The following is a 27866-nucleotide window of genomic DNA, read 5'->3' on the forward strand; positions in this document are numbered from 1 at the left end:
AGTGTACAGATGAAGTTTTATTGAGTTGTATATCTGTATGGTTTTGTGAACCAATGTCACCCCAATAAATTAAATTTTTTAAAAAAGAATCAAGGGGAATTGGCAACTAGGTTGTATGGGAACAGGAAACTCACCAAGAGAAATTCCTTACCACTGTTTTCAGGGGCTTTGAGTCCATATCAAAAAGAGAAAGTGGGAGGGTCAGCATGCTACTGTTTCTGCTACACTCTACGGTACATTCAAGGCAAATAAAGGACTCCTTCATCTGGATTGTATACAGGGCCTGCAGTCTTTCTACCTATAAGACAGAGGAGGGGAGAGATAAGGACACAGAGCCATGAATGGTCGTGGTCAGGATAATTTCCAGAAGTGGGAACCACGAGATAGAAGCTCCAGAAATGGCAGCCACTAATGCACTTGCTCTATTAAAAAAGGTACAAAATAATAATATTAATAATATTATGGAATTGTGATAAGCATTTTATAGGATTTTCTCTTTTACTAGTAATACCCACTATACATGACATTAACAATTGCTTAATTAGTTAAATGAGCAGCATCTTAAACTTCTTAGTTCTCTATTTCTAGAATCTTACCAAGTCCACATCAGTGATTTGGCCCTTAATTAGGTTCCATACTGTGAAGTAGAGTTGAGCAGCATCATGCTGGAAAAACACTGGCCAAAGAGACAAGAAACAGCCCAATTAGTGAAGTCACCAAGAATACTTTTCATGCCCTTCTGCCCTAGCTACCTATGAGCACTCATCACTTTGCATTGTTCTAGCCTTTCTCTCATTTTAAGGCTGTTTCCACTATATGTTAGGTGTTAGAAATGGAAAAAAAGGTTGCATTGATTTTGAGAGTTCCTCTTAAAAATTAAATCCAAGTTTTCTGTCCTCTGATTTGCCACCCATACCTATTGGCCTCTACTCAGCAGACTGGTACAGCCACGGTGGAAACACAGCTAGATAAAACCAACAGTCAACAGTGGATTCTTTCCTATGTCTACCAGGTATGCCCAAACAATACTCTAATTAGATTCCTATGGCCACCCATTACTCTGTGCCTTTATGTACTTTTTATTTATTTATTTATTTTTAATTATTTATTGTTGAAAGTTTTACATATGTCTCCTTTTCCTCCATTGGCTTCTCCCTGTCCACTGGCCCCCCCTCCAGCACATGCCCTTACCCCACTAGTGTCTGTGTTCATTAGTCATGCTCATATGCATGGATACAAGTCATTTGGTTGATCTCTTACCTCCTCCCCTCACCCTCTCCTGCCTTCCCTTTGAGGTTTGTTGGTCGGTTTGAGGCTTCTATGTCTCTGGATATATTTTTGTTCATCACTTTATGTTGTTCATTATATTCCACAAATGAGTGAGATCATGTGATATTTACCTTTCTCCAACTGGCTTATTTCGCTTAGTATAATGCTCTCCATGTACATCCAAGCTGTTGCAAATGGTAAGAGTTCTTGCTTTTTTATAGTAACATAGTATTCCATTGTGTAGAGGTACCACAGTTTTTTAATCCACTCATCTGCTGATGGGCACTTAGGCTGTTTCCAAATCTTAGATACTGTAAATTGTGTTGCTATGAACATAGGGGTACATATATTCTTTCTTTGGTGTTTCCGATTTCTTGGGATATACTTCTAGAAGTGGGATTACTGGGCCAAATAGGAGTCCTATTTTTAATTCTTGAGGAAACTCCATACTGTTTTCCACAGTGGCTGTACCAGTCTGCATTCCCACCTGTAGTGCAGTAAGGTTCCTTTTTCTCCACATCCTTGCCAGCACTTGTTGTTTGTTGATTTGTTGATGATAGCCATTCTGGCAAGTGTAAGGTGGTACCTCATTGTTGTTTTGATTTGCATCTCTCAAATGATCAGTGACTTTGAGCATTTTTTCATATGTCTCTTGGCCTTCTGAATGTCCACTTTCAAAAAGTGCCTATTTAGGGTCTTTGGTCATTTTTTAATTAGATTGCTTATCTTCCTTTTGTTAAGTTGTATGAGTTCCCTATAAATTTTAGAGATTAAACCCTTATTGGATATAACATTGGCAAATATGTTCTCCCATGCAGTGTACACTCTTGTTTTTTTGTTGATGGTTTCTTTTGCTGTGCAGAAGCTTTTTATTTTGATGTAGTTCTATTTGTTTATTTTCTCCTTAGTTTCCATTGTCATAGGAGATGTATCAGTAAAGATACTGCTATGATATATGTCTGATATTTTGCTGCCTCTGGATTCTTCTAAGATTTTTATGGTTTCCCATTTTATGTTTAAATCTTTTCTCCAATTTGAATTTATTTTTGTGTATGGTGTAAATTGTGATCTAGTTTCATTTTTTTACATGTATCTGTCCAATGTTCCCAACACCATTTGTTGAAGTGACTGTCTTGACTCCATTGTATGCTCTTGCCTCCTTTGTCAAATATTAATTGAGCATAATGGCTTGGGTCGATTTCTGATTCTCTGTTCTGTTCCATTGATCTATATGTCTGTTCTTGTGCCAGTACCAGGCAGTTTTGAGAACAATGGCTTTGCAATATAGCTTGATATCTGGTATTGTAATCCCTCCAACTTTGTTCTTCTTTCTCAGGATTGCTGTGGCTATTCGGGGTCTTTTTTTATTCCATATAAGTTTTTGGAGAGTTCTTTCTAGGTCTGTGAAATATGCCATTGGTATTTTAATGGGGATTGCATTGGACTCTGTAGATTGGTTTAGGTAGTATGGACATTATAATGATGTTGATTGTAACAATCCATGAACATGGTATAATCTTCCACTTATTTATATCTTCCTCTATCTCTTTTTTCAATGTCCTGTAGCTTTCTGAGTATAGGTCTTTTACCTCCTTAGTTAAGTTTAATCATAGGTATCTTAATTTTTTATTGCAATGGTAAATGGGATTATTTTTTTAGTTTCTCTTTCTGTGTGTTCATTATTGGTGTATAAAAATGCCATAGATATTTGGGTGTTAATTTTGTTTTTATATATTTTCTTTATTTCCTCTCCTAAAAATGTAGCAGGTTCCCATTACTCGTATTTGACCTAGGTCTTCCCCAACAGTGTCTGAGATAACAAGAAAAAGGATCATTGCAGTGATAGAATATGCTGGCTAAGAGGAGGCAAGAATGAAGCAGTGAATTATATATATGTTATATAACTAAACATAAAGCTAAAATGGCATGTACAGTTCTCCTAGGGGGGAGGGAACCTAGGAAGACAAAAAAAAAATGAAAACACACTGAGTACTATCTTGCAAAAGGACATATATTGCCAAAAATGCAAAGACATTGCAACAAAAGGCCATTATTGTAAGTGTACTAAATAGTCACATTTGCTATCTCAACACCATTTTATTTCCTTCATGATATTTATCACAATTTGTACTTAATGTTTGGGGGTTGTTGTTGTTGTTTTATTTTTGTTTTGGCCTTTCCTCTAAAGTTTAAACTCCATGGAGTCAAAGACTCTATTACTCTTATTACCTTGTCTATAGCACTAGCACAACACCTTGCACATAAATAAATATTACATATTAGTTGAATGGATTAATTCAGCCATATTCTAAGATAATAATCCCAGAACTTAAGGACAAACAGCAAGGTTGAACTGATGTTGTCTCCAGAAAATTACTTACTGCCTGCTACAGAGCCAACACTGAACATAAAAGCAGTTGGATGACCTTGCCATGCAGAGACATTTTGCCTTGTCTGACCGTACCTAACAACACAGGGATATTTGCCCAACCGATAATTGACTTAACACATGTTATGTGCAAGGCATTGTACACACCAAAAAAGTTCCTGTCCCAAAGAAACCTATAGTCTAGTGGAGGACAAATATTCATATAATCATTATTCAAAGAAGAATAAGGAAATTTCCCTGGGTGTACACACAGTTGTGGAAAGTTAAAGGATGGTGAGAATAAAACAGTAATAGCAGAGTGAGGGTCTCTGCAAATCTACTCCTCCACAGGGCAACGAAAATACTGGTTTTAAAAAATTGTCAAAATAAATGTTTTCACAACTCTGGAAATTAACCAAAAGTTTACAAATACCTTTAAAATGTTTACGCAATAAAAAGTACAGAATCTAAGTAAGAAGAGGCTTTTCAGCTCTTTTTAAGATGGTGATGGAATTGATGGATCTTACTCTGACCTCCTCCCAGAACCACTCTGGAAAGACAACTGAATTGGGGAACAATCACCCTGAATTTCAAACTAAAGACTCTGAAGAGGATACTTATGACCAAGGACTGGCAGAAGAAACCACTAAGAGACTGGTAGGGAGGGCAGAGATGCGAAAGGGACTGGCCTCACACCCCCATGGGCAGCAGCTTAATTTATGGAGGGATAACTCAGTTCCCTCTGAGAGGTATGAAGCCTAAACTCCAGAATGGGCTCCCAACCAGAGCAGGAGAGGCAGGAACAGATGCCCACATACCATCTGGCTGTGAAATTCTGGCAGGGTTTCTGTCTGCCAAGGAGAGGTGGAACCCACTGGAGATAAAGGCACCCTCTTAAAGGGCTAACACACAAAACTTTTTTTGCCTCTACTCACTCTGGACTCCAGCAGAGGGAGTGCAGTGCAGACTGGAGTCACCTGAGGAGAATCTAAGGTTTGTGGCTTTGGGGAGAAATGTAGGGGGCACACCCAACAGGATCCCTGTACTGAGTCATCCTCCAATCCTGCAGCAGCCATCTTTCTTGGGTGGAGCAATCCCCACTGAGAGGAATCAGCCTGGGGGAAAGCTACTACACACCCTCAGCAATCCCTCTCACACCACCCTGTAGGTCTTAAGCTCTGCTGAAGAGTCAGCAGCATTGGCCAGGGTGTAGAAATCTGAACAGACTCAGGGAAGGGGTCAGTGACTGGTTTTTGGGTGGAGCCATTCCCCCCAATTCCCCATGAACCAGACTGAAACTTCTCCGTCAAGGGAGACCCAATAGAAACACCCTCCCAGCTTGCAGCAGATTCAACCTCTGGGTTCTCAAAGCTCCACCCCCCTGACTTCCAGGGGCTCTGCCTTGCCAAGATCAGAGAAAAATCATGGACAGACTCAGATGTGTGGCTCTGGGATGGGGGAATCATACCCACTATCTTTCCCGAAGTCTGAAAGGCACCTCGCCCTCACAGGAGATCCACTAGTCCCATCTTCCTGATTCTACCAGAGGCACTTCCAGTGAGCCCTTTCAGTGACTAAAACTTACAGCCAGACGGCAGGTGGAAGCATTTGGAGGCAGGTCCCAGAGTGCCTTGAGATGCTTTCTGTTCCATCTTTAGACCCTGTACTGAAACTAAACTAGCCTTGGAGCACAGCTTGGTCTTTCTCATGCACAGCCAAGTCCACTAGAGGCAGCCACAAACTGTGGATTGCTTGTAGCTTCAAACAGGTTGCCAAGGGCCAAACATAGGCAGAGTTTAACTGGGGCTTACACCAGAATTCTTCCCAAGAGGCACAGAACCAACACACCTAGTGGAAAGCTTCAAACATCATCGGCGTAGAATCTAACAAACTTCACAAATAGTATATCCAAAATGAGAACACAGCATGCACTAAACTCTGCTAAGGCAAACTCCAATTTTTTTCTGTTTATTTTCTTTCTTTTTTCTCTTATGTTTCTTTGCTTTTCTCTTTTCTTTTACATTGTTTCTTTTTTCCATTTTTTTCTATCTCTTCCTATTCTTTCATTTCTATTTTTTATTCTTTAGTATTTTTCCTTTTTAATTTTTATATTCTTTTCTGTTTTTTTCCTTAATTCTTTGTATATTCTTCTTTTCTTCTTATTTCTCTTCTGATTCTCTTTTCTTTTCTTGTTCTCCTTCTTGTTGTTGTTTTTTGTTTTCTTTTTTCTTTGTTTTACATCACCTGTATAGAAGCTTGCATGCTGTGTACAGAGTTCAGCCTCAAGTCACCAGCCCAAGAGTCTATCCCACCCATGAACAAACTAACAGCAATCAATACCCAATTACAACAGGAGGGTCCACTTACCACACACAAAGGACATTCCTAGATCACCTAGCTCATGAGATCAAGGAGACTTCACACTGAGTCTCACAGGACACCTACTACATAATGTGAACCCACGAAGACTGGGAGTCAGCAGTTCTACCTAATACATAGAAACAAAAACAAAGAGACAGCCAAAATGGGAGACAAATCCTTGACCGGTTTGGCTCAGCAGATAGAGCGTCGGCCTGCGGACTGAAGGGTCCTGGGTTCAATTCTGGTCAAGGGCATGTACCTTGGTTGCAGGCACATCCCCAGTAAGGGGTGTGCATGAGGCAGCTGATTGATGTTTCTCTCTCATTGATGTTTCTAACTCTCTATCCCTCTCCCTTCCTCTCTGTAAAAAATCAATTAAAAAAATGGGAGATAAAAAAGAAAAGGAAAAAAACAAAAATAACAGGCCCAGAATGAAAGAACAGGAGGAATCTCCAGGAAAAAAAATGGAGGTAAGGAACTTATCAGAAATAGAGTTCAAAGTAATGGTTATAAGGATGCCCAAGGTGCTTAGTGAAAACTACCACAACATGACAAAGAACATAAAAAAAACATGAAAATATAATCAACCATAAATGAAGAATGCCATCAAGAATACATTAGAAGGAATAAAAAGTAAGTTGGATAAAGCAGAGGGTTGAATGAAAAGACAAGGTAGGAAAACACATCCAATCAGAGCAGCAAAAAGAAAAAATAATTAAAGAGAATGAGTATAGGTTAAAGGATATCATGTACAAGATGAAATGGAACAACATCCACATTATTGGGTTACAAGAGGGAGAAGAAAGTGATCAAGGGATAGAGTACCTGTTTGAAGAAATAGTGGCTAAAATTTTCCCTAGCCTCATTAAGAAAAAATTCACACTAGTTCATGAAGCACAGAGTCCCAAACAAGATGAACCCTGAGAGACCTACATCAAAACACAGAATAATTAAAATGGCAAAGATAAAGACAAAGAGAGGATCTTAAAGGTAGCAAGAGAGAGGCAGTTAGTTACCTACAAGGGAGTTCCGATAAGGCTGTAATGAAAAGGAAGAACCTGCAGCCAAAACTACTCTAACCAGTAAAGCTATCATTAAAAATTGAAGGCAAAATAAAAAGCTTCTTAGGCAAAAAATAGGCTAAAGTAGTTCATTACAACCAAATGAACCTTGCAAGAAATGTTAAAGGGACTGCTTTAAGAAAAAGAAATAGAGAGAGAGGAACGTAGATATGAAAAATAAAATCACAATAAATAAGTACCTATCTACAATAATAAAAGCATAATATGCTAATTAGACTAGACGTCCTTTCAGACGATCTTCTGGACAAAGCAAGGGCTATGAGGGTAGCCCAGGTCCTGGGTGCCAGAGGAAAGCCGGTGTCAGCAGTCACAGGAAGGAAGGCCTACTCTTGCACAAATTTTGTGCACCGGGCCTCTAGTCAATAATAATATTAAATGTAAATGGATTAAATGTTCCAATAAAAAGACATAAGGTAACTAAATGGATAACAACCCATGACCCATTTATATACTGTCTACAAGAGACCCACCTAAGAACAAAAGATTCACAAAGACTGAAAGTGAAGGTATGGGAAAAATATTCCATGCAAATGAAAACAAAGGAAACTGGGGTAGCAATACTTATAACTGACAAAATAGACTTCAAAACAAAGGCCATAGCAAGAGATAAACAAAGGCATTACATAATATTAAAAGGATAAATCCAACAAGAGGATGTTACCCATGTAAACATATATATACCCAATATGGGAGCATCTATGTATATAAAAAACATTTGCTGGAATTTAAGAGAGTGAGCAGCAGTACAGTCATAGTAGGAAACTTTAACACCCCACATCAACACTGAATAGATCTTCCAGACAAAAAATAAAAAAGGAAATAGGTACCTTAAATGGCACAATAGATCAAATGAATTTAATTGATATTTACAGAACATTCCATCCCAAAGCAAGCAGAATATACATTTTTCTCAAATGCATATGAAACATTCTCAAAGATAGATCACATGTTAGGATACAAATTAAGTCTTAAAAAATTCAAAAGGAGTGAAAGATAGACCACATATTTGGACACAACTTAAGTCTTAACAAAGTCAAAAAGAGTGAAATCATCTTCTCGAATCACAATGACATGAAACTAGAAATCAGCTACAATTTTAAACACCCAAAAACATTCAAACACACAGACGCTAACTAGCATGTTATTAAACAATCAATGTGTTACCAAAAAGATCAAGGAAGAGATAAAAATATTACCTGGAAACAGATGAAAATGAATACACAACCCAAAATCTGTGGGACACAGCAAAAGCAATCCTGAGAGGAACATTCATAGCATTACAGTCCTACCTCAAGAAACCAGAACAACATCAAATAAAAAATCTAATCCTATACCTAAAAGAACTAGACAAAGAACAACAAGCTCAGAAAAAAGAAGAAAATAATAAATACCAGAGCAGAAATAAATGACATACAGACTTAAAAAAATACAAAAGATAAATGAAACCAGGAGCTGATTCTTTGAAAAAATAAAATAAACAAGATTGATGAATCTTTAATCAGATTCATCAAGAAATAATGAGAGAGGCCCCAAATAAATAAAACCAGAAATGAATGAGCAGAAGTAAAAATTGACATCAGAGCCCTAACCATTTTGGCTCACTAGGTAGAGCATCGGACTGTGGATCAAAGGGTCCTGGGTTTGATTCCGGTCAAGGGCATGTAGCTTGGTTTCAGGCTCCTCTCCAGCAAGGGTCTTGGTCGAGGCTCCTGCAGGAGGCAACCAATCAATGTGTTTCTCTCACATTGTTGTTTCTCTTTGTCTTTCCTTCTCTCTTCCACTCTCCCTAAAAATCAATGGAAAAATATCCTCGGGTGAGGATTAACAAAAAAACAGAAATACAAAGGATTGCAAGAAAATCCTATGAACAACTATGCAAACAAACTGCACAACCCAAGAGAAAAGGAGAAATTCCTAGAAACATACAATCTTCTAAAACTGAATAAAAAAGAACCAGAAAACCTGAATAGACAGATAACAACAAATGAAATTGAAGCAGTAAACAAAATTCATGGAACAGATTACTTCACTGGTGAATTTTAGCAAATATTCAGAAAACTACTAATAACTATTCACCTAAAACTATTCCAAGAAATTCAAGAAGAGGGAAGACTCCCAAGATCTTTATATGAGGCCAGCATTATTCCAATTCTAAAACTACATAAAGATACTACAAACAAAGAAAACTATAGGCCAATATCCCTGATGAGCAGATACTAAAATCCTCAACAAAATTTTAGCTAATGAGATCCAAGCAATACTTTAAAAAAATAATACACCATGACCAAATGGGGTTTATTCCAGGTATGCAAGGTTGGCACAATATTTGCAAAATGATACATCACAAAAACAAAATGAAGAATAAAAATCACATGTCAACAGATGCAGAAAAAGCATTTGATAAAATCCAGCAGCCATTTATGATAAAACTCTCAGAAAAGTGGGAATAGAAGGATCATACCTCAACATAATAAAGGGCATATATGACAAACCTACAGCAAATATCATACTCAATACACAAAAAGTAACAGTGTTTCCCTTAAGATTAGGAACAAGACAGGGATGTCCACTATCACCACTCTTTATTCAACAAAGAACTAGAAGTCCTAGCTACGGTGATCAGACAAAAAGAGGAAATAAAAGGCACCTAAATTGGAAAAGAGGAAGTAAAACTGTCATTATTCATAGATGACATGATATTGTACATAGAAAACCCTAAAGACTCCACACGCCCCCCCCCCCAAAATAAAAACCAACAAAAATTCTGGGTCTAACAAATGAATTTTGCAAAGCAGATACAAAATAAATAATCAAAAATTAGTGGCATTTTTATACACTAATAATGAACTCTCAGAAAGAGAATCTGAGGAAGCAATTCCATTTAATATTATAACAACAAAAAATAAGGTACCTAAAAATATATTTGACCAAAGAGGTAAAAAACAAACAAACAAACAAACAAACAAACAAACAAACAAACATGTACTCGGAAAACTATGTGACATTGAAGAAAGAAATTGACACAAACAAGTGGAAGCATATTCTGTGTTCATGGATTAGAAAATTAACATCATTATAATGTCCATGCTACCCAAAGCAATCTATAGATTCAATACAATTCCTACTTCAATACCAATGGCATATTTCACAGGTCTAAACAAATACTCCAAAATTTTATATAGAACCAAAAATGACCCAATCACCTCAACAATCTTCAGAAAGAAGAACAAAGTTGGAGGGATCACAATACCAGATATCAAACTATACTACAAAGCCATTGTAATGAAAACAGCCTGGTACAGCCTGGCCAAAGTTGCAGAGTGGTTAAGCATCGACATATGAACCAGGAGGTCATGGTTTAATTCCTAGTCAGGCCACATGCTTGGGTTGCAGGCTAGATCCCCAGTAGGGGGCAATTAATGATTCTCATCATTGATGTTGCTATCTCTCTCTCTTCTCCCTTCCTCTATGAAATCAATAAAAACACATTAAAAAAAACCAAAACAGCCAGGGGAGGCGGTGGGGGCAGCTTGCATACATGCACATTAGCATAACCAATGGACAGGGACACTAGTGTGGTGAGGACTTGTCCTGGGGAGAGGGGGCTTAGAGGGGGGGGGTCAATCGGGGAAAAAGGAGATATATGTAATACTTTAAACAATAAAAAAATGAAATATCAACTTGAAACATAACAACAACAACAACAACAACAAACAGCCCAGTACTGGCACAAGAACAGGCATATAGATAATGGAAAAGAACAGAGAACCCAGAAATGAACCCCTACCTTTATGGTTAATTAATAATTTTTTCCATATTTTTATTAAGGTATTATATGTGTACATATCTTACCATTGACCCCCACCCCACTCCCATACATGCCCTCACCCCCTTGTGTTTTGTGTCCATTGGTTATGCTTTTATGCATGCATACAAGTCCTTCAGTTGATCTCTTCCCCACCTCTCCCTAACCTTACTGCTGTAATTTGACAGTCTGTTTGATGCTTTACTGCCTCTGTGTCTATCTTTTTGTTCATCAGTTTATAATGTTCTTTATTATCCACAAATGAGATAGATAATGAGGTATTTTTCTTTCATTGAATGGCTTATTTCACTTAGCATAATATTCTCCAGTTCCATACAGATTGCTGCAAACGGTAAGAATTTTTCTTTTTTTATGGCAGCATAGTATTCCATTGTGTAGCTGTACCATAGTTTTCTGATACAGTCATTTGCTGACTGGCACCTAGGCTGTTTCCAAATTGTAGCTATTGTAAATTGTGCTGCTATGAACATAGGGGTGCATATATCCTTTCTTTTCTTTTCTTTTTTAAATATATTTTTTATTGCTTTTTTACATAGAGGAAGGGAGAGGGATAGAGAGTTAGAAATATCAATGAGAGAGAAACATCCATCAGCTGCCTCCTGCACACTCCCTACTGGGGATGTGCCCGCAACCAAGGTACATGCCCTTGACCGGAATCGAACCTGGGACCTTTCAGTCCATAGGCCGACGCTCTATCCACTGAGCCAAACCGGTCAGGGCCATATATCCTTTCTTATTGGTGTTTCCAGTTTCCTAGGATATATTCCTAGGAGTGGGATTACTAGGTCAAATGGGAGTTCCATTTTCAGTTTTTTGAGGAAACTCCATACTGTTCTCCACAGAAGCTGCACCAGTTGGCATTCCCACCAGCAGTGCACGAAGGTTCCTTTTTCTCTGCATCCTCGCCAACACTTGTTTGTTGATTTGTTGATGATAGCCATTCTGACAGGAGTGAGATGGTACAGCATTGTTGTTTTGATTTGCATCTCTCGGATAATTAGTGACTTTGAGCATGTTTTCATGTGTCTCTTGGCCTTCCTTCCGTCTTCTTTGGAAAAGATTCTATTTAGGTCCGTTGCCCATTTTTTAAATTGGATCATTTATCTCCCTTTTATTAAGTTGTATAAGTTGCCTGTAGATTTTGGAGATTAAACCTTTATCAGTGATAACATTTGCAAATATGTTCTCCCATACAGTGGGCTCTCTTATTGTTTTGTTGATGGTTTCTTTTGCTGTGCAGAAGCTTTTTATTTTGATGTAGTCCCATTTGTTTATTTTCTCTTTAGCTTCCATTGCCCTAGGAGCGGTATTGGTGAAGAAGTTCTTTGGGCATAAGTCTGAGATTTTGCCGCCTGTGGATTCCTTTAGTATTTTTATGGTTTCCCGTTTTATGTTTAAGTCCTGTATCCATTTTTTTTTCTGTATCTGAACTATTTCTTTTTTTAAAATTTCTTTATTGATTAAGGTGTCACATATTTGTCCTCATCCCCCATTCCCATCCCCCACCCCCCCCCTGTTGTCCTTAACCATTTGTTAGGCTCGTATGCATGCACACAAGTCCTTTGGTTGATCTCTCCCCGCTACCCCTACCCTCCCCTACCTTCCCTCTGAGGCCCGACAGTCTGATCGATGCCTCCTTGTTTCTGGGTCTGTTCTTGTTCATCAGTCTATGTTGTTCATCATTTCCCCTAGATGAGTGGGATCATGTGTTACTAGAAATATACTTATAAGAACCGAATGTGAGACGAGCAATAATAGTTATGCTGACAGGCAAATGAATCAGTCTATAGTGAGTTTCTTTCTGGACCAACAGTTCTTTTGAGACCCAATTTCAATGTCCACCAGTTCCTTATGTGTACATGTCGGCACTGACTTTTCAGTTCAGGGTGGTGGACAAATGGTGGCAATGCAGGTCCGACTCCCTCTGGTTTGGTCTCGCTTGGACTCAGGGGCACGGCTTCACCCGGACTCAGGGGTGCGCGGCCTCACCCGGACCTGGGACCCAGCATCACCCGGGCCCTGAGGCACGTGGCCTCACCCGGACCCAGGTGCGCGCGGCTTCACCCGGTCCCGGGATCCAGCCTCACCCGGACCCAGGGCACATGGCCTCACCTGGACCCAGGGGCGCGTGGCCTCTCCCGGACCCAGGGGCATGGCCTCACCCGGACCCAGGGGCGCGTGACCTCTCCTGGACCCAGGGGCGCGGCCTCACCAAGACCCGGGACCCAGCCTCACCCGGACCCTGGGGCGCGTGGCCTCACCTGGACCCGTGACCCAGTGGGGCCTCGTCTTCTCGATCCCAATTCCTGTCGATCAATTCCCTCTCAGCAATTCCTTCGGCCATCCTCTCAAAGCTCCGGGGTGGCCGCCGCGGAACTCGCCGGGCAGCGGGCTCGGCGAAGCTCTGGTGCGCCCGGTGCACAGCGGCAGGCTGGTCCAAGGTTGCTGCGGTGGTACTCGGGCCTGCAGCGGCGACCAGTCGCCAGGCGAGCGCACCCGGATCCGGGACCCAGCGGGGCCTCGTCTTCCCGATCCCAACTCCCATTGATCAACCCCCTCCCAGCAACTCCTCCGGCCATTGTTCCAGATGGTGTCTGCTCTGAGGTCCAGTTGCAGTCTCAAAATTGTTGTGGTAGGCAACAATCAGGCATCTGCCCTATGTCGCCATCTCGGTCCTCCAGAAGATTCTTAAGTAACCTTATAAATGTGGTTCTGAACACTGTGTCATCCATTAGTTTACTTTCCTTCATCCCTTCTATTCATGACCTGCTTCGGTGTCTCCACCTTTTGGCTGCCTCCCTATGGTGATGGAGTGGCTTTGTGTGGTCAGTGACCTATAGGGGCCAGTAGCTCAGCTTCCCCAATCTCCCTAGGTGGTCGCTCTTGGTACCCCCCTTTGTGGGCTGAGTGCAAAGCCTTGGTGTTGTTAAGCCTTGATTGCTGTTGGTACACTGGGAGGATTTGACCTCCAGGCCAATTGGCTGTGAGGATCAGCTGTGTCTACGCCGGGAGACAGCCTTATTCAACTAGACTTGCAAAATTGTAAAAGCCTCTGTGCTCAGCTTCGATGGGGCGGAGTTTCAGGGTGGAGCCTACAGCCTTGGCTTTCCGTCAGCCCCGCCCTATGAGGTTCCTGGGTCTCAGTGTCCCTCTGTACTCCCTGCAAACACCACTGAGAGAAAAGCGCCCTGGAACTTTGCCCGCCGCCAAACAGTCTAGTCTCTCCCCCAATGAATCTGGACTCCCAGATTCTCGCCTGGAACTGGGTTTCAGTGTAGTTGGAACTGGGGCTCAGCGCAGTCTGGCGCCTTTGTCTCCTTCCCACCAGGGCAATCCAGTGGCACAGTCAACAGACCATCCTCTGCGCGCATTCCCGTGCACGCCTCCGGAGCTCTGCCTTTCGCCGCTCCTTTGTGCCTCCGCCCCACAGCCCAGATTTCCCCAGCATGAGCCTGGCTTCCCAGGGTCTCGCCCGGAACTGGGGTTCAGTGCAGTCGGAGCTGGGGTTCAGCACAATCTGGAGCTTTTATCTCCTTCCCGCTAGAGAACGCCGGCCAGGCCATCAGCCGCCCCATCCTCTCAGGCTCTGTCCTCCCCGCACGCGTGCGTTCTCGTGTCTCCGCCCGTGTCTCCATACCTCAGGCTTTTACGGCTCCTCTGATTCTCCTTGTGGTTTTCTCTTTCCTTCTAGTTGTGGGCATTTCAGTCAGCCAGCTTTCCTGTGGTTCTGGATGATGTCCGTTTTGACCTTTAGTTGTATTCTTGAAATTGTTGTGCCAGGCTGCAGGTTAGGTGCTTAACCTATGCCGCCATCTTGGTTTCTCTCCTGTATCCATTTTGAATTTATTTTTGTGTATGGTGTAAGTTGGTGATCTAGTTTCATTTTTTTGCATGTTTCTGTCCAATTTTCCCAACAACATTTATTGAAGAGACTGCCTTGACTCCATTGTATGTTCATGCCTCCTTTGTAAAATATTAATTGAGCATAGTGGTTTGGGTCGATATCTGGGTCCTCTATTCTATTCCATTGGTTTATATATCTGTTCTTGTGCCACTTCCAGGCTGTTTTGAGAACAGTGGCTTTGTAATACAGCTTGAAATCTGCTATTGAGATCCCTCCTACTTTATTCTTCTATCTCAGGATTGCTGTGGCTATTTGTGGTCTTTTTTATTCCAGATGAATTTTTGGAGAGTTCTTTCTAGGTCTGTGAAATATGCCATTGGTATTTTAATGAGGAGTGCATTGAATCTATAGATTGCTTTGGGTAGTATGGACATTTTAATGATGTTGATTCTACCAATCCATGAACATGGTATGTTCTTCCATCAGTTTACGTCTTTCTCTATCTCTTTTTTCAGTGTCCTGTAGTTTTCCACGTATAGGTCTTTTACCTCCGTGGTTAAGTTTATTCCTAGGTATCTTAATTTTTGTGGTGCCATGGTAAATGGGATTGCTTTTTTAGTCTCTCTTTCTCTAAGTTGACTATTAGTGTATAGAAATGCCATAGATTTCTTGGCATTAATTTTGTATCCTGCTACATTGCCGAATTCATTTATTAAGTCTATTAGTATTTTGATGGAGTCTTTCGGGTTTTTTATGTACATTATCATGTCATCAGCAAATAAAGACAGCTTTACTTCTTCTTTTCCAATTTGGATGCCTCTTATTTCTTCTTCTTGTATAATTGCAATGGCTAATACTTCCAGTACTATGTCAAACAGGAGTGGCGAGAGTGGGCATCCCTGTCTTGTTCCTGTTCTTAGGGGAAATGGTTTTAGTTTTTGCCCATTGAGTATGATGTTAGCTGTGGGTTTATCATATATGGCTTTTATTATGTTGAGGTATGATCCTTCTATTCCCACCTTGTTGAGAGTTGTTATCAAGAAAGGGTGTTGGATTTTGTCAAATGCTTTTTCTGCATCAATTGATATGACTATGTGATTTTTATCTCTCAATTTGTTTATGTGATGTATCACGTTTATTGATTTGTGGATATTGTACCATCCTTGCATCCCTGGGATAAATCCTACTTGGTCATAGTGTATGATCTTTCGATGTACTGCTGGATCCAATTTGCTAGAATTTTGTTGAGGATTTTGGCATCTATGTTCATGACGGATATTGGCCTGTAATTGTCTTTCATTGTGTTGTCTTTATCTGGTTTTGGTATTAGGGTAATGATGGCTTCATAGAAGGAATTTGGAAGTGTTCCTTCCTCTTGAAATTTTTTGGAATAGTCTGAGGAGGATAGGTTTTAGTTCTTCCTTGAATTTTGGTAAAACTCCCCTGTTAAGCCGTCTGGCCCCAGGCTTTTGTTTGCTGGAAGGTTTTTGATGACTGATTCAATTTCTTCCATAGTTATTGGCTTATTGATGTGTTTAGATTCTTCCTGATTGAGTTTTTGAAGGTTGTATTTTTCTAGGAACTTGTCCATTTCCTCCAGGTTGTCCATTTTGTTAGAATAGAGTTGTTCATAGTATTTTTAAACAATCCTTTGTATTTCAGTGGGGTCTGTTGTTATTTCACCTCTCTCATTTCTGATTTTGTTTATTTGGTTCCTCTCTCTTTGCTTCTTGGTGAGCCTGGCTAGAGGTTCATCAATCTTGTTTATCCTTTCAAAGAACCAGCTCTTGGTTTTGTTGATCTTTTGTATTGTTTCTTTGGTCTCTATGTCATTTATCTCCACTCTGATCTTTATTATTTCCTTCCTTCTGCTTACACTGGGCTTTTCTTGTTGCTCTCTTTCTAACTCTTTGAGTGGTAGGGTTAAGTAATTTATTACCTTTGTTTTTTGTTTTTTTTCCAGTAGGCTTTAGAGCTATGAACTTCCCTCTCAAGCCTGCTTTCACTGTGTCCCATAGATTTTGGATTGTTGTGTTATCATTATCGTTTGTTGCCATGATGTTTTTTATTTCTTCCTTAATCTGTCTGGTAACCCAGTCATTGTTTAATAGCATGCTGTTTCATCTTCTTGTATTTGATTTTTTTGGATTGTTTTTATTGTAGTTGATTTCCAGTTTTATGCCACTGTGATCTGAGAAGATGCTTGATATGATTTCTATCTTCTTGAATTTGAAGAGACTTTGCCTATGTCCCAACATATGGTCTATCTTTGAAAATGACCCATGTGCACTTGTGAAGAGTGTATATTCTCTGGCTTTGGGGTGAAATGTTCTGAAGATGTCAATTAATTCCATCTGTTCTAGTGAGTCATTTAGGATTGATGTTTCTTTGCCGATTTTTTTTGTTTAGAGGATTTGTCCAATGGTGATAGTGGGTTATTAAAATATCCTACTATGATTGTATTGCTGTCTATCTCTCCTTTGATATCCTCCAGGAGTTTTTTTTATGTATTTGAGTGCTCCTGTATTGAGTGTGTATATGTTTACCAGAGTCATTTCTTCTTGTTGGATTGCTCTCTTTAGTATTATGAAGTGGCCTTCCTTATATTTTGTTATGTCTTTCAATTTGAGATCTAATTTGTCAGATATAAGTATTGCTACCACAGCTTTTTTTTTTTCATTTCTATTTGCCAGGAAAACCTTTTTCCATCCCTTCACCATAGGTCTGTGTGCGTCTTTTTTTCTGAGGTAGGTTTCTTGTAGACAGCAGATATATGGGTCTTGTTTTCTTATACAATCCGGTACCCTATGTCTTTTGATTGTGGCATTTAATCCATTTACATTTAAAGTTATTATTGATAGGTACTTATTTGTTGCCATTTTTATTCTTTACCCCTGTGTTCCTTCTTTGCTTCCTATTTCTTTTTTGTACAGCAGAGCCTTTAGCATTTTTTGCATTGTTGGTTTGGTGGTAATAAATTCCCTTAGTCCTTTTTTGTCTGTAAAGCTCCTGATTTCACCTTCATTTTTGAGTGATAGTCTTGCTGGGTACAGTATTCTTGGATTCAGACCCTTCCTTTGAATGACTTTGTATATTTCATTCCATTCCCTTCTGGCCTAATGTGTTTCTGTTGAGATATCAATTAGATAAGAAGGAAAAATAAAAGGCATCCAAATTGGAAAAGTAGAAGTAAAGCTTTCCTTATTTGCAGATGACATGATATTGTACATAAAAAACCTGAAAAACTCCATCAAAAACTATTAGACTTAATAAATGAATTCGGCAATGTAGCAGGATACAAAATTAATGCCAAGAAATCTATGGCATTTCTATACACCAATAGTGAACTTACAGAAAGAGAGACTAAAAAAGCAATCCCATTTACCATGGCACCAAAAACAATTAAGATACCTAGGAATAAACTTATCTAAGGAGGTAAAAGACCTATACGTGGAAAACTACAGGACACTGAAAAAAGAGAGAGGAAGACGTAAACTGATGGAAGAACATACCATGTTCATGGATTGGTAGAATCAACATCATCAAAATGTCCATACTACCCAAAGCAATCTATAGATTCAATGCACTCCCCATTAAAATACCAATGGCATATTTCACAGACCTAGAAAGAACTCTCCAAAAATTCATCTGAAATAAAAAAAGACCACAAATAGCCACAGCAATCCTGAGAAAGAAGAACAAAGTAGGTGGGATCTCAATACCAGATTTCAAGCTGTATTGCAAAGCCATTGTTCTCAAAACAGCTTGGTAGTGGCACAAGAACAGATACATAGACCAATGGAATAGAATAGAGGACCCAGATATTGACCCAAACCACTATGCTCAACTAATATTTGACAATGGAGGCATGAACAGATACATGCAAAAAATGAAACTAGGCCACCCACTTACACCATACACAAAAATAAACTCAAAATGGATACAGGACTTAAACATAAGACAGGAAACCATAAAAATACTAGCGGAATCCACAGGCAGAGAAATCTCAGACATATGCTGAAGCAATTTCTTCACCAATACCGCTCCTAGGGCAATGGAAGCTAAAGAGAAAATAAACAAATGGGACTACATCAAAATAAAAAGCTTCTGCACAGCAAAAGAAAACAACAAGAAATCCCACTGTATGGGAGAACATATTTGCCAATGTTATCACTGATAAAGGTTTAATCTCCAACATCTATAGGGAACTTATACAACTTAATAAAGGGAAGATTAATGATCCAATAAAAAAAAGTGGGCAACAGACCTAAATAGAATATTTTAGAAAGAAGACTGAAGGAATGCCAATGACATATGAAAACTTGCTCAAAGTCACTAATTATCCGAGAGATACAAATCAAAACGACAATGCGGTACCATCTCACACCTGTCAGAATGGCAATCATCAACAAATCAACAAATGACAAATGCTGGCGAGGATGCAGAGATAAAGGAACCCTTGTGCACTGCTTGTGGGAATGCAGACTGGTGCAGCCACTGTGGAGAACAGTATGGAGTTTCCTCAAAAAACTAAAAATGGAACTTCCATTTACCCAGTGATCCCACTTCTAGGAATATATCCCAAGAAACTAGAAACACCAATCAGAAAGGATATATGCACCCCTATGTTCATAGCAGCACAATTCACCATAGCTAAGATTTGGAAACAGCCTAAATACCCATCAGCAGATGAGTGGATTTGAAAACTATGGTACATCTACACAGTGGAATACTATGCTGCTATAAAAAAGGAAGGAATTCTTACCATTTGCAGCAGCATGGATGGACCTGGAGAGCATTATGTTAAGTGAAATAAGCCAGGCAATGAAAGAAAAATACCACATGAAGGCTGGGGAGTGTTGGGGTGGGGAGGGGGGTGGAGAGATCAACCAAGGGACTTGTATGCATGCGTATAAGCACAACCCATGGACACAAGACACTGGGGGTTGGGATGAGGGCATGTGATAAGGGTTAGGGGAGGCTGGGGGAAGGTCAATGGGGAAAAAAGGACATATATGTACTAGTATATGTAATACTTTAAACAATAAAAAATAAAATAAAAAAATAAATAAATTAATAAATAAAATTTGAATTGGTAGACTAAGTAAAAAAAAAAGAAAGAAAGAAAACATGACTCACCTCAGAATAAGGGACTCACAGGGACTGAAAGTGAAGGAATGGAAAAATATCTTTCAGGTAAATGGAAATGAAAAATACTGAGATAGCAATACTTATATCTGACAAAATAGACCTCAAAGTGAAGACCATAAAAAGAGACAAGGGATTGATACAACAAGAGAATATAACTCTGGGGGAAAAATTGGACAGGTACATGTAAAAAAATAAAACTAGACCAACAACATACACAAAAATAAACAAAATCAATGAAAGACTTAAATGTAAGACATGAAACTATAAAAATCTTAGAAGAAATCATAGGCAGCAAAATCTCAGACATCTCTTGTAGAAATATGTTTACTGATACATCTCCTAGAACAATGCAAACTAAGGAGAAAATAAACAAATAAAAAGCTTCTGCATAGCAAAACAAAACAAAAAGGGAGTCCACCAGATGGGAGAACATATTTTCCAATGATACATCAGATAAAGGGTTAATCTGCAAGATTTATAGGGAACTCATACAACTTAACAAAGAATGATAAACAATGCAATTTAAAACTGTGCAAAGGACCTAAATAGGCTCTTCTCCAAAGCGGACATACAGTTAACCAAGAGACATATGAAAAAATGCTCAAAGTCACTAATCATCAGAGAGATGCAAATGAAAACGACAATGATGTACCACCTCACACATGTCAAATGGTTATCATCAACAAATCAACAAATGACAAGTGTTGGCGAGGATATGGAGAAAAGGGAACCCTAGTACACAGTTGGTGGGAATGCAGACTGGTATAGCCTCTGTGGAAAACATTATGGAGTTTCCTCAAAAAATTAAAAATGGAACTCCCATTTGACCCAGTGATTTCCCTTCTAGGAATATATCCTAAGAAATCTGAAACAGCAATCTACAAGAATATATGTACCCCTATCTTTATAGCAGCACAATTTACAATAGCTAGGATCTGGAAATATCTCATGTTGAGTGGGTTAAAAAAAAACCTGCGGTGCACCTACACAATGGAATACTATGCAGCTGTGCAAAAAAAACAAAACAAAACAAAACACTCTTATCATTTGCAACAGCATGAATGGATCTGGAGAGCATTATGCTAAGTGAAATAAGCCAGTCAGAGAAAGATAAGTATCACACGATCTTACTTATATGTGGAATCTAATGAACAACATAAAGTGACATGTCCAGAAACACAGAAGCATTGAACAGACTGTCAAACCTCAGAGGGAATGCAGGGGAGGGTGAATGGGTGGGAAGAGATCAACCAATGAACTTGTTGCAAATATGCATAACTCATGGACACAGAAAATAGGGTGGTGAAGGTCTGGGGGGTGTGGGCTGGGAGAAGTCAATGAGGGGAAAAGGGGACATATGTAATACTCTCAACAATAAAGATTTTTTAAAAGAAAAGAATTCAATGGGTAAAGAATACTCTTTTATTACAAATGGTGCTGGAATAATTAAATGCTCATATACAAAAGAATGAAGTTGGGACCCTTACCTTACAACATTCACAAAAATTAACTCAAATAAAACAAAATGTAAGAGCTAAAAGTATAAAACCTAGAAGAAAACAAAACAGAATTGTGAATGACTGATAAGAGGTATGGAGTCACTTTTAGGGTGATAAAATGTTCTAAAAGTATATTGTGGTTATGATTGCACTACTCCATGAGTATGCTAAAACTTCTGAATTACATATTTTTAAAAGAGTGAGTTTTATAGTATGTGACGTATCTCAATAAAGCTGGTTTTAAAAACAAAACTATTTTATGAGTTATCTTTTGTAGAAAATGATTTCTCCTTATTAATCCTTTATTATGTTTTCCTGGGATTCTTTACCTGCAGCTGAATCAGCTTTGAGAAAACTCTTAGGCTTACTTATTCTACCGAGAGGCAGAAAAAGAGTGAGTGTGAAAGTAATATATTCATAAATAAATCAAATACATTATTTATGTATATGTAAATGGGGCTCTTCAAAATATTTCAGATCTTCATAAATGCCTCCAATACAAGGGGTCCACAGTCTACCTAACTTTCTTATTAGTCCCTCTCCCTCTCCCCTCTCATCTCTCTTCCTTCTCCTCTCTCCTTCTCCCTCTTTCTCCTTTCTTCTTCCTCTCCTTCTCCCTCTCCTCCCTTTCTCTCTCCTCCCTCTTCTTTTCTTCCCCCTCCTTTTTCTTCCTATCTCTTTCTCAATCTCCCACACCCTTTAGAGCATTAGATCAGGAGCAAGTGCTGCGAGCACTGTCTTACATGGTACATTGTACTTCTGGAGACAGTAGACGAGTTCCATGGGTCGCACTGCTTTCTGTCGACTGTCCTGCATCTTCTCCAGCAGTAAGAGCAACTGGAAGGGGACATTTCTCCTCTGCTCTTCCACTCTCCTTGGTACTGTTACCCTGCCAAATCAGAATAGCCATGAACCTCCTGTTACAACAGTTCTCAATATTAGGTGCATACTAGAATCACTTGAAGAAACTTCCAAAAATCTCCATGTCCAGGCCACTCTGTAGAATATCTAAATCAGAATTTCTGGAGGTGGAACTCAGTTATCAAAATTTTTCAGTTTCCCAGATAATTTAAATGTACAGACAAGATTAAAAAACACCATGGTTTTTAACCTCCTGAGAGGGTGTCAGCACAACTGCTGCCTCACCACCTCTTTCTCCACTCTGCCTGACAATCACACTAAAATAAAAGGCAGATGCAGTAGGTCTTGTCTGGGTCTACAGTAAAGAGGGCATGCAGCACAATATCCATCCTGAAGCACCCCAAAGTGAAAAAGCAAATACTCATCTAGATCCTGGGAAGAAAGAGAAATATGAAGGTATGTCAGTGCATTTTAGAAATGATTTACTTAATTATAGGTATCTCAAAATTGTCCATGCCAATGGAACGGGGGGGGGGGGGGGGACACGGAAAACACGGGGCAGAAAAGAATGTGTAATAATACATATGTGTGTTTACTTTGTTTGAAAAAATCAAGAGAGAGACTTTTGCATGTGCCTGCTGATTTATTCCTCCTTTGACACTGGTCTAGTCTCAATTTCTTTTTAATCAAATCGGCTGTCAATCCTGACTGCGTTTTTAAATCACCTGGAGCATCTTTTAAAAAGGACCAGTGGCCCAGCCGGCATGGCTTAGTGGTTGAGTGTTGACCTATGAACCAAGAGTTTGTGTTTTGATTCCCAGTCAGGGCACATGCCCAGGTTGCGGACTCAATCCCCAGTAAGGGGGGGCATGCCAGGAGGCAGCTGATCAATGATTCTCATCGTTAATGTTTCGATCTCCCGCTCTCTTCCTCTTTGAAATCAATAAAAAAATATATTTTTAAAAAGTACCAGTGACTGTTTCCCACCATAGGCCAAATGAAACCAAATATATGGGGGTAGTACCAGGCATTTATATTTTAAACTTCTCAGATGATTAGAATGTGTAGTCCAAAATGTGCAGAACAAGACTCTTCTCTGGTAACATTTGAAAGAAGACTTTTAAAAGTCCAAGTCACTGTGGACTTCCAGTCAAGATGGTGGCATAGGTAAATGCTATGCTCATCTCTTCCTGTGACCACATCAAAATTACAACTAAACTACAGAACAGTCATCACTGATAACTGCCTGAAGTCTAGCTGAACAAAATCCTTTAACTAATGATATACAGAAAAAGTCATGTAGAGATTGTTAGGAGGAGCAGAGTTGCAGAATAGGCTGTTCCCACATCCACATGTGGTGGTTAAAATTCAGGAGGGATATCTTGGCTGCACATGTCCCCCTGAAGTATAAAGGGTCCCAGTCCCACACAAGGTCACCAAGCACAGGGTCCAGTGCCAGGAAGAGGAGTCCTCATAACTTCTAAATGTGAAAACTAATGGAGGTTGTGGCTGACTGAGACAGCTGCTGGAGTCCCAGGAGTTCACAAATTTATCTGCTGATGGACTCACTGGCTCTGAGCTCTATTGCTGGGGCAGCAGCTCAGAAGGCACCAGGGACATACAGAGAACTGAATTGTATGGCTTTAGGGTGAGGGCTGGAGGGGCAGCTTTCCCAGCAAGAAGTGCTGGCAGAAGCCATTGTTCGTTTGCTGATTCCTCCCCTTGCAGGTGCAGGCAAGCACCAGATCTGAGTCTCCATCAACTTGGCTAACACTGTTTGCCCTGCTCTGGTGATTCTCTGAGACCCTGACACACTGAACTTGCAGGCCCATCCAAGCCTATTCCAGTGGCTTTTTAAAACAAATAGCTATCCAGGCTCATGCTGAGGACTTCCCTAAAGAGTCTCAAAGGTTCATAAACCCCAAACAAGCAGCATATGGCCTTTGGCATGGCCCATCCTCTTGCTAAGCAGCCCCAATCCAGCATTAGCAGAAGCAAGCTTCAGTTCATAACTTAGCCTCTCCCAGGAACCTCCAAGCCCAGCACAAGGGTCAACCACCTGCAGATCACATTGTAGCTTATGCTAGGTGGCCACAGGCAGGGAACAGGGAGTGGCTGACCTTTGCCTAATCTCCCAAGAGGCCCCAGAACCAACACACCTTGTGACCAGATTCACTCCACACCAGAGCATTACCCAACCACCTCTACAAATGACACACCCAAAAGGGTGAATCCAGCAGGCACCAAAGGCCAGCTAAAGTGGATCCTGCTTCATCTGGTCAGATCCTGCACAACAACTTGTCCACGGTAGTCATGGCCAGACCTCACAACCAAACAACATAAGGGTCAATCCCTCCCACTGTAGTGCCAATAGCAATCAAGGCTCAACAACAGGAACAATCCACACCAATCATACACCTGTAGCACCAATTCAGGTGATGAGGGAGACTGTACTACTGGCCCCAAAAAAGTCTACTTTGCCAAGACCAGGAGACATAGCAGTTGTACCTAATGCATAGAAACATACACAGAGAGGCAGCTGTTAGGGTCGCTGAAGGAAGAATGCATGAGGCCAATGTAGTAAGAGATTATAAATTTATTAAGTCATATGAATAACAGATGGGCTGAGACCCAAAATGATTTTAGGACCCAAAAACAGGGAGTTGGAGGTTTTTAAAGGACTCTAGGTGGGCTTTTTCTGGGTGGAGAATTCTCTGTGCAGTTCCAAATTCTGGGAAACTCCAGAGAGGAGAGATAATGGTGTTAGCAAGTAGAATGTGGTCTAAGAAAGTATCCATTGTGAAGTGGCCTAAAGGTCAGTTCCCAGGGGAGGGAGTATTGATTCAATTATTTGATCAGACCTAACATTCCAGCCTTTTTGTTTTATGGAATAGGGACGAAGGTCATATCTTTCATATTTGTTTCCTACTGAGGTGAGACATCGAGATTACAGGGGAATGGGCTTTGATAGTAGTGGGCTAACCAAGGGGTTTCAGCAGCATGATTTCCCCCAATAAACTGGTTGGTGAAGGCTCAAAAATGGTCCTGTTGAGTGACGTGGGAGTAAAAGCTGGTCCTGAGGTTGCCATAGCATCACTTGTCTGGTTTTGCTGTTTTTCTGGGCCTCGGGCTGAAATACAACTGAGGCCTAGATGTTATCTTTAGGGAAAAAGATCAGGGGTCTAAGTTGCCTGACTAGTGATATTAAAGGGGAGGATAGGTTACCCTGGGGTGAGGTTCTTGTTTTCCCAGTTTTGTAGGCATCTAGAGCTTTCTTGTAGGTCCTGAGACAGGATTTCAAATAGGAGAAAGCAGTGGTTAGGCCCTCTATTCCAGTTCCAACATTTTCTGTGATGCCAAGGATTATTAGGAGAGGGATTATCTGAACTGCCCTCTTGTGTTGGATATGGTGAGTTGAGACAGGTAAAGACTGATTGTTGGGGCTACATCCAAATTGGGTGAGAGACAGATGAGAGTACAGGTTCCTGTCCAGTTGGTGGGGAGATAGATGTATGTGTTCTCCCCACAAAGGAAAAAGAATCTCTGATCATGGAGACAAGCTGAAAGGTATAGAGAGAAGAGGTGGACTAAAGAATATGAGGTTCCTTTTCCCAGTTCTGCAGTCCAAGCTGAAAGGGTAGTCACCATGGCACTACCAATAAGGAGTGACAGATGAGTGGTTGAGATTTTACTGCAGTGAAAGTGGAAGGGAATGATAGAATGGGGAGTTATCCAAGGGAAAAGAGAAAGGGAAGGAAAGAAGCAGTTGGAGCCTCGGGCCTGGATGGGTGGATAAGAAATAAAGCTGACTGGCTGTAGGAAATAACCACTGGCTTCTGGGAAGACCTGGTAGTCAACCCATTGGGACCAGTGGCCATTTGGTAGTTCTACATTAACTGTGGTGTTGCAGGCTGATGATGGGAGATGGCTTATTGTTATATTGCCCTGTGACCTTGTAAAGCATAAAGGGGCTTGGGCAATTAGTGGGCTGTGTAGAGTAATAGGACCTTTGATGGGGATGGAGGAAGGAGCTACCTTAGCAAGAGATTGAATACAAATACAGAAAAGAAGGGAGGCTTGATTTGCCTGGGCTGTAGGATGATTAACCTAGAGGGTGTCTACCTTTTTGAGAAATGTAGTTCCCTTTTCCTTTTTATAAGCTAGAGTGATTTTTACCTGATTCCATCTTGTGATTGGTGTAGGGATAGTGGTATATGCTGAAGAGCAGTGGGAAAGCCAGATTCAGAAATCCCTGGCAAAGGTTGGATTTGTCTGGTTTAGGAGGGAATGGGTAAGGTAAAGTGTTCATTTGCATGGGTGGAGGTGAGAAAGTTCCTTATGGGTGTCGGAGAGAAAGGCTGGAATAGGATTAGGAGGAGCTAATCCCCACTTTCAGGATCAGGGATTGTCCCAAGGTGGGGAAGGGTACATTCAGGGTCTAGAAAGAAGGAAGTCTCTTCCCATGGGTAATCAAAGTTCCCTTATAGAAGGGAGTCCCATAGAAAGGTGAGAATCCTGATGCAAAGGGAGAGGAGGCAGTAGCTAGGACCTGGAGTATATGTATTGGGAGAAGAAGTGGGCTTTCAGAGAAGTCAGGATTGGTAGGGTTAATACATAGGGAACACATGCAGGGGTGCTCACTCATTCATCCTCTTCTTCTGGGATGCGGATAAGGTGGAGTCTGGTTGGCCTGATCAGATGGCTGTAATACCAAGGGGACTCCAGCTCATGTGATGGAGGTGTTCCTGAGATGGGTTTTAATCTGGAAAGGTGGAACCATGGGGTATGCCCCGATAGTTTAGCTGCTCTTGGGGTAATTATAAGGGCCTTGCCATCAGAGCTGTAACTTATTTGATTAATGGATTTCCTTTAGGAGGACCTAGTCCCCTGGATGTGAGGTGTAGGGGGGGGGGGGAGTGTCTCCCATAAAAGGTTGAGGGAGAATCTGATGAGCATGTTCTCTCAGTAATTGTTGGATGAGATTTAAAATGGGGACATAGTCTCCTAGCGGGGTCTCTGTGGGAGGGAGGTTGCCTAATAAGAAGGGTTTTTTATACATAAGCTCAAATGAACTAAGAAAGGAGCGTGCACAGGAAGGTTGCCCTGATGTGCATAAGGGCTAGAGGTAGGAGAGTAGTTTAAGGTTCTTTAGTTTCGAGAGTTAATTTAATTAGGTTAGACTTAATTAAGGAATTTGCCTTTTCTACCTTGTCTGAAGGTTGGGGATAGTAGGAGGGGGTGTAAGTTCCACTGGATGTTCAGAGTGGAGGAGACCTGTTGAGTCATTTGAGATATGAAAGCAAGTCCATTATATGATTGTAATGAGGTAGGTCAGACATAGTGGGGAATGGCTTCTACCCATCCTGAGAAGGTTCTATGAGGGTTAAGAGGTATTTGGTTCTTTTTATAGGGGGCATGTGAGTGAAGTCAATTTGCCAGTCTTGTCCAGGGATTTGGCCTCTTGCCTGATGAGTGGAGAAAGAAGGAGGTCTAACCTGTCCTTGGAGAGAGAGTAACAAGAACAGGTTTTGGTGATATCTTGCAGTAGGAAGGCTAGGCTAGGACATGCAATGAGGAGTTTCAGGAGTTGTAAATGTATCCTATA

At 40.5% G+C, this 27866-nt stretch overlaps 1 protein-coding gene across 2 annotated transcripts in view; it reads right to left on the bottom strand.

The window, feature by feature from the left end:
* The window catches only part of USP18 (ubiquitin specific peptidase 18), a 198781-nt gene that overhangs the window by 94273 nt on the left and 76642 nt on the right, over positions 1 to 27866 (bottom strand). For both annotated transcript variants that reach the window (XM_079774907.1, XM_079774906.1), the window contains exons 4-6: positions 22144 to 22289; positions 597 to 676; positions 152 to 298 (exon numbers count right to left, since the gene is read on the bottom strand). In XM_079774907.1, the coding sequence (XP_079631033.1) occupies positions 152 to 298; positions 597 to 676; positions 22144 to 22289 (373 nt within the window). The remainder of the gene's footprint in view (positions 1 to 151; positions 299 to 596; positions 677 to 22143; positions 22290 to 27866) is intronic.

The sequence above is a fragment of the Cnephaeus nilssonii genome (assembly GCF_951640355.1).
Source record: "Cnephaeus nilssonii genome assembly, chromosome: 6".
NCBI lineage: Eukaryota > Metazoa > Chordata > Mammalia > Chiroptera > Vespertilionidae > Cnephaeus > Cnephaeus nilssonii.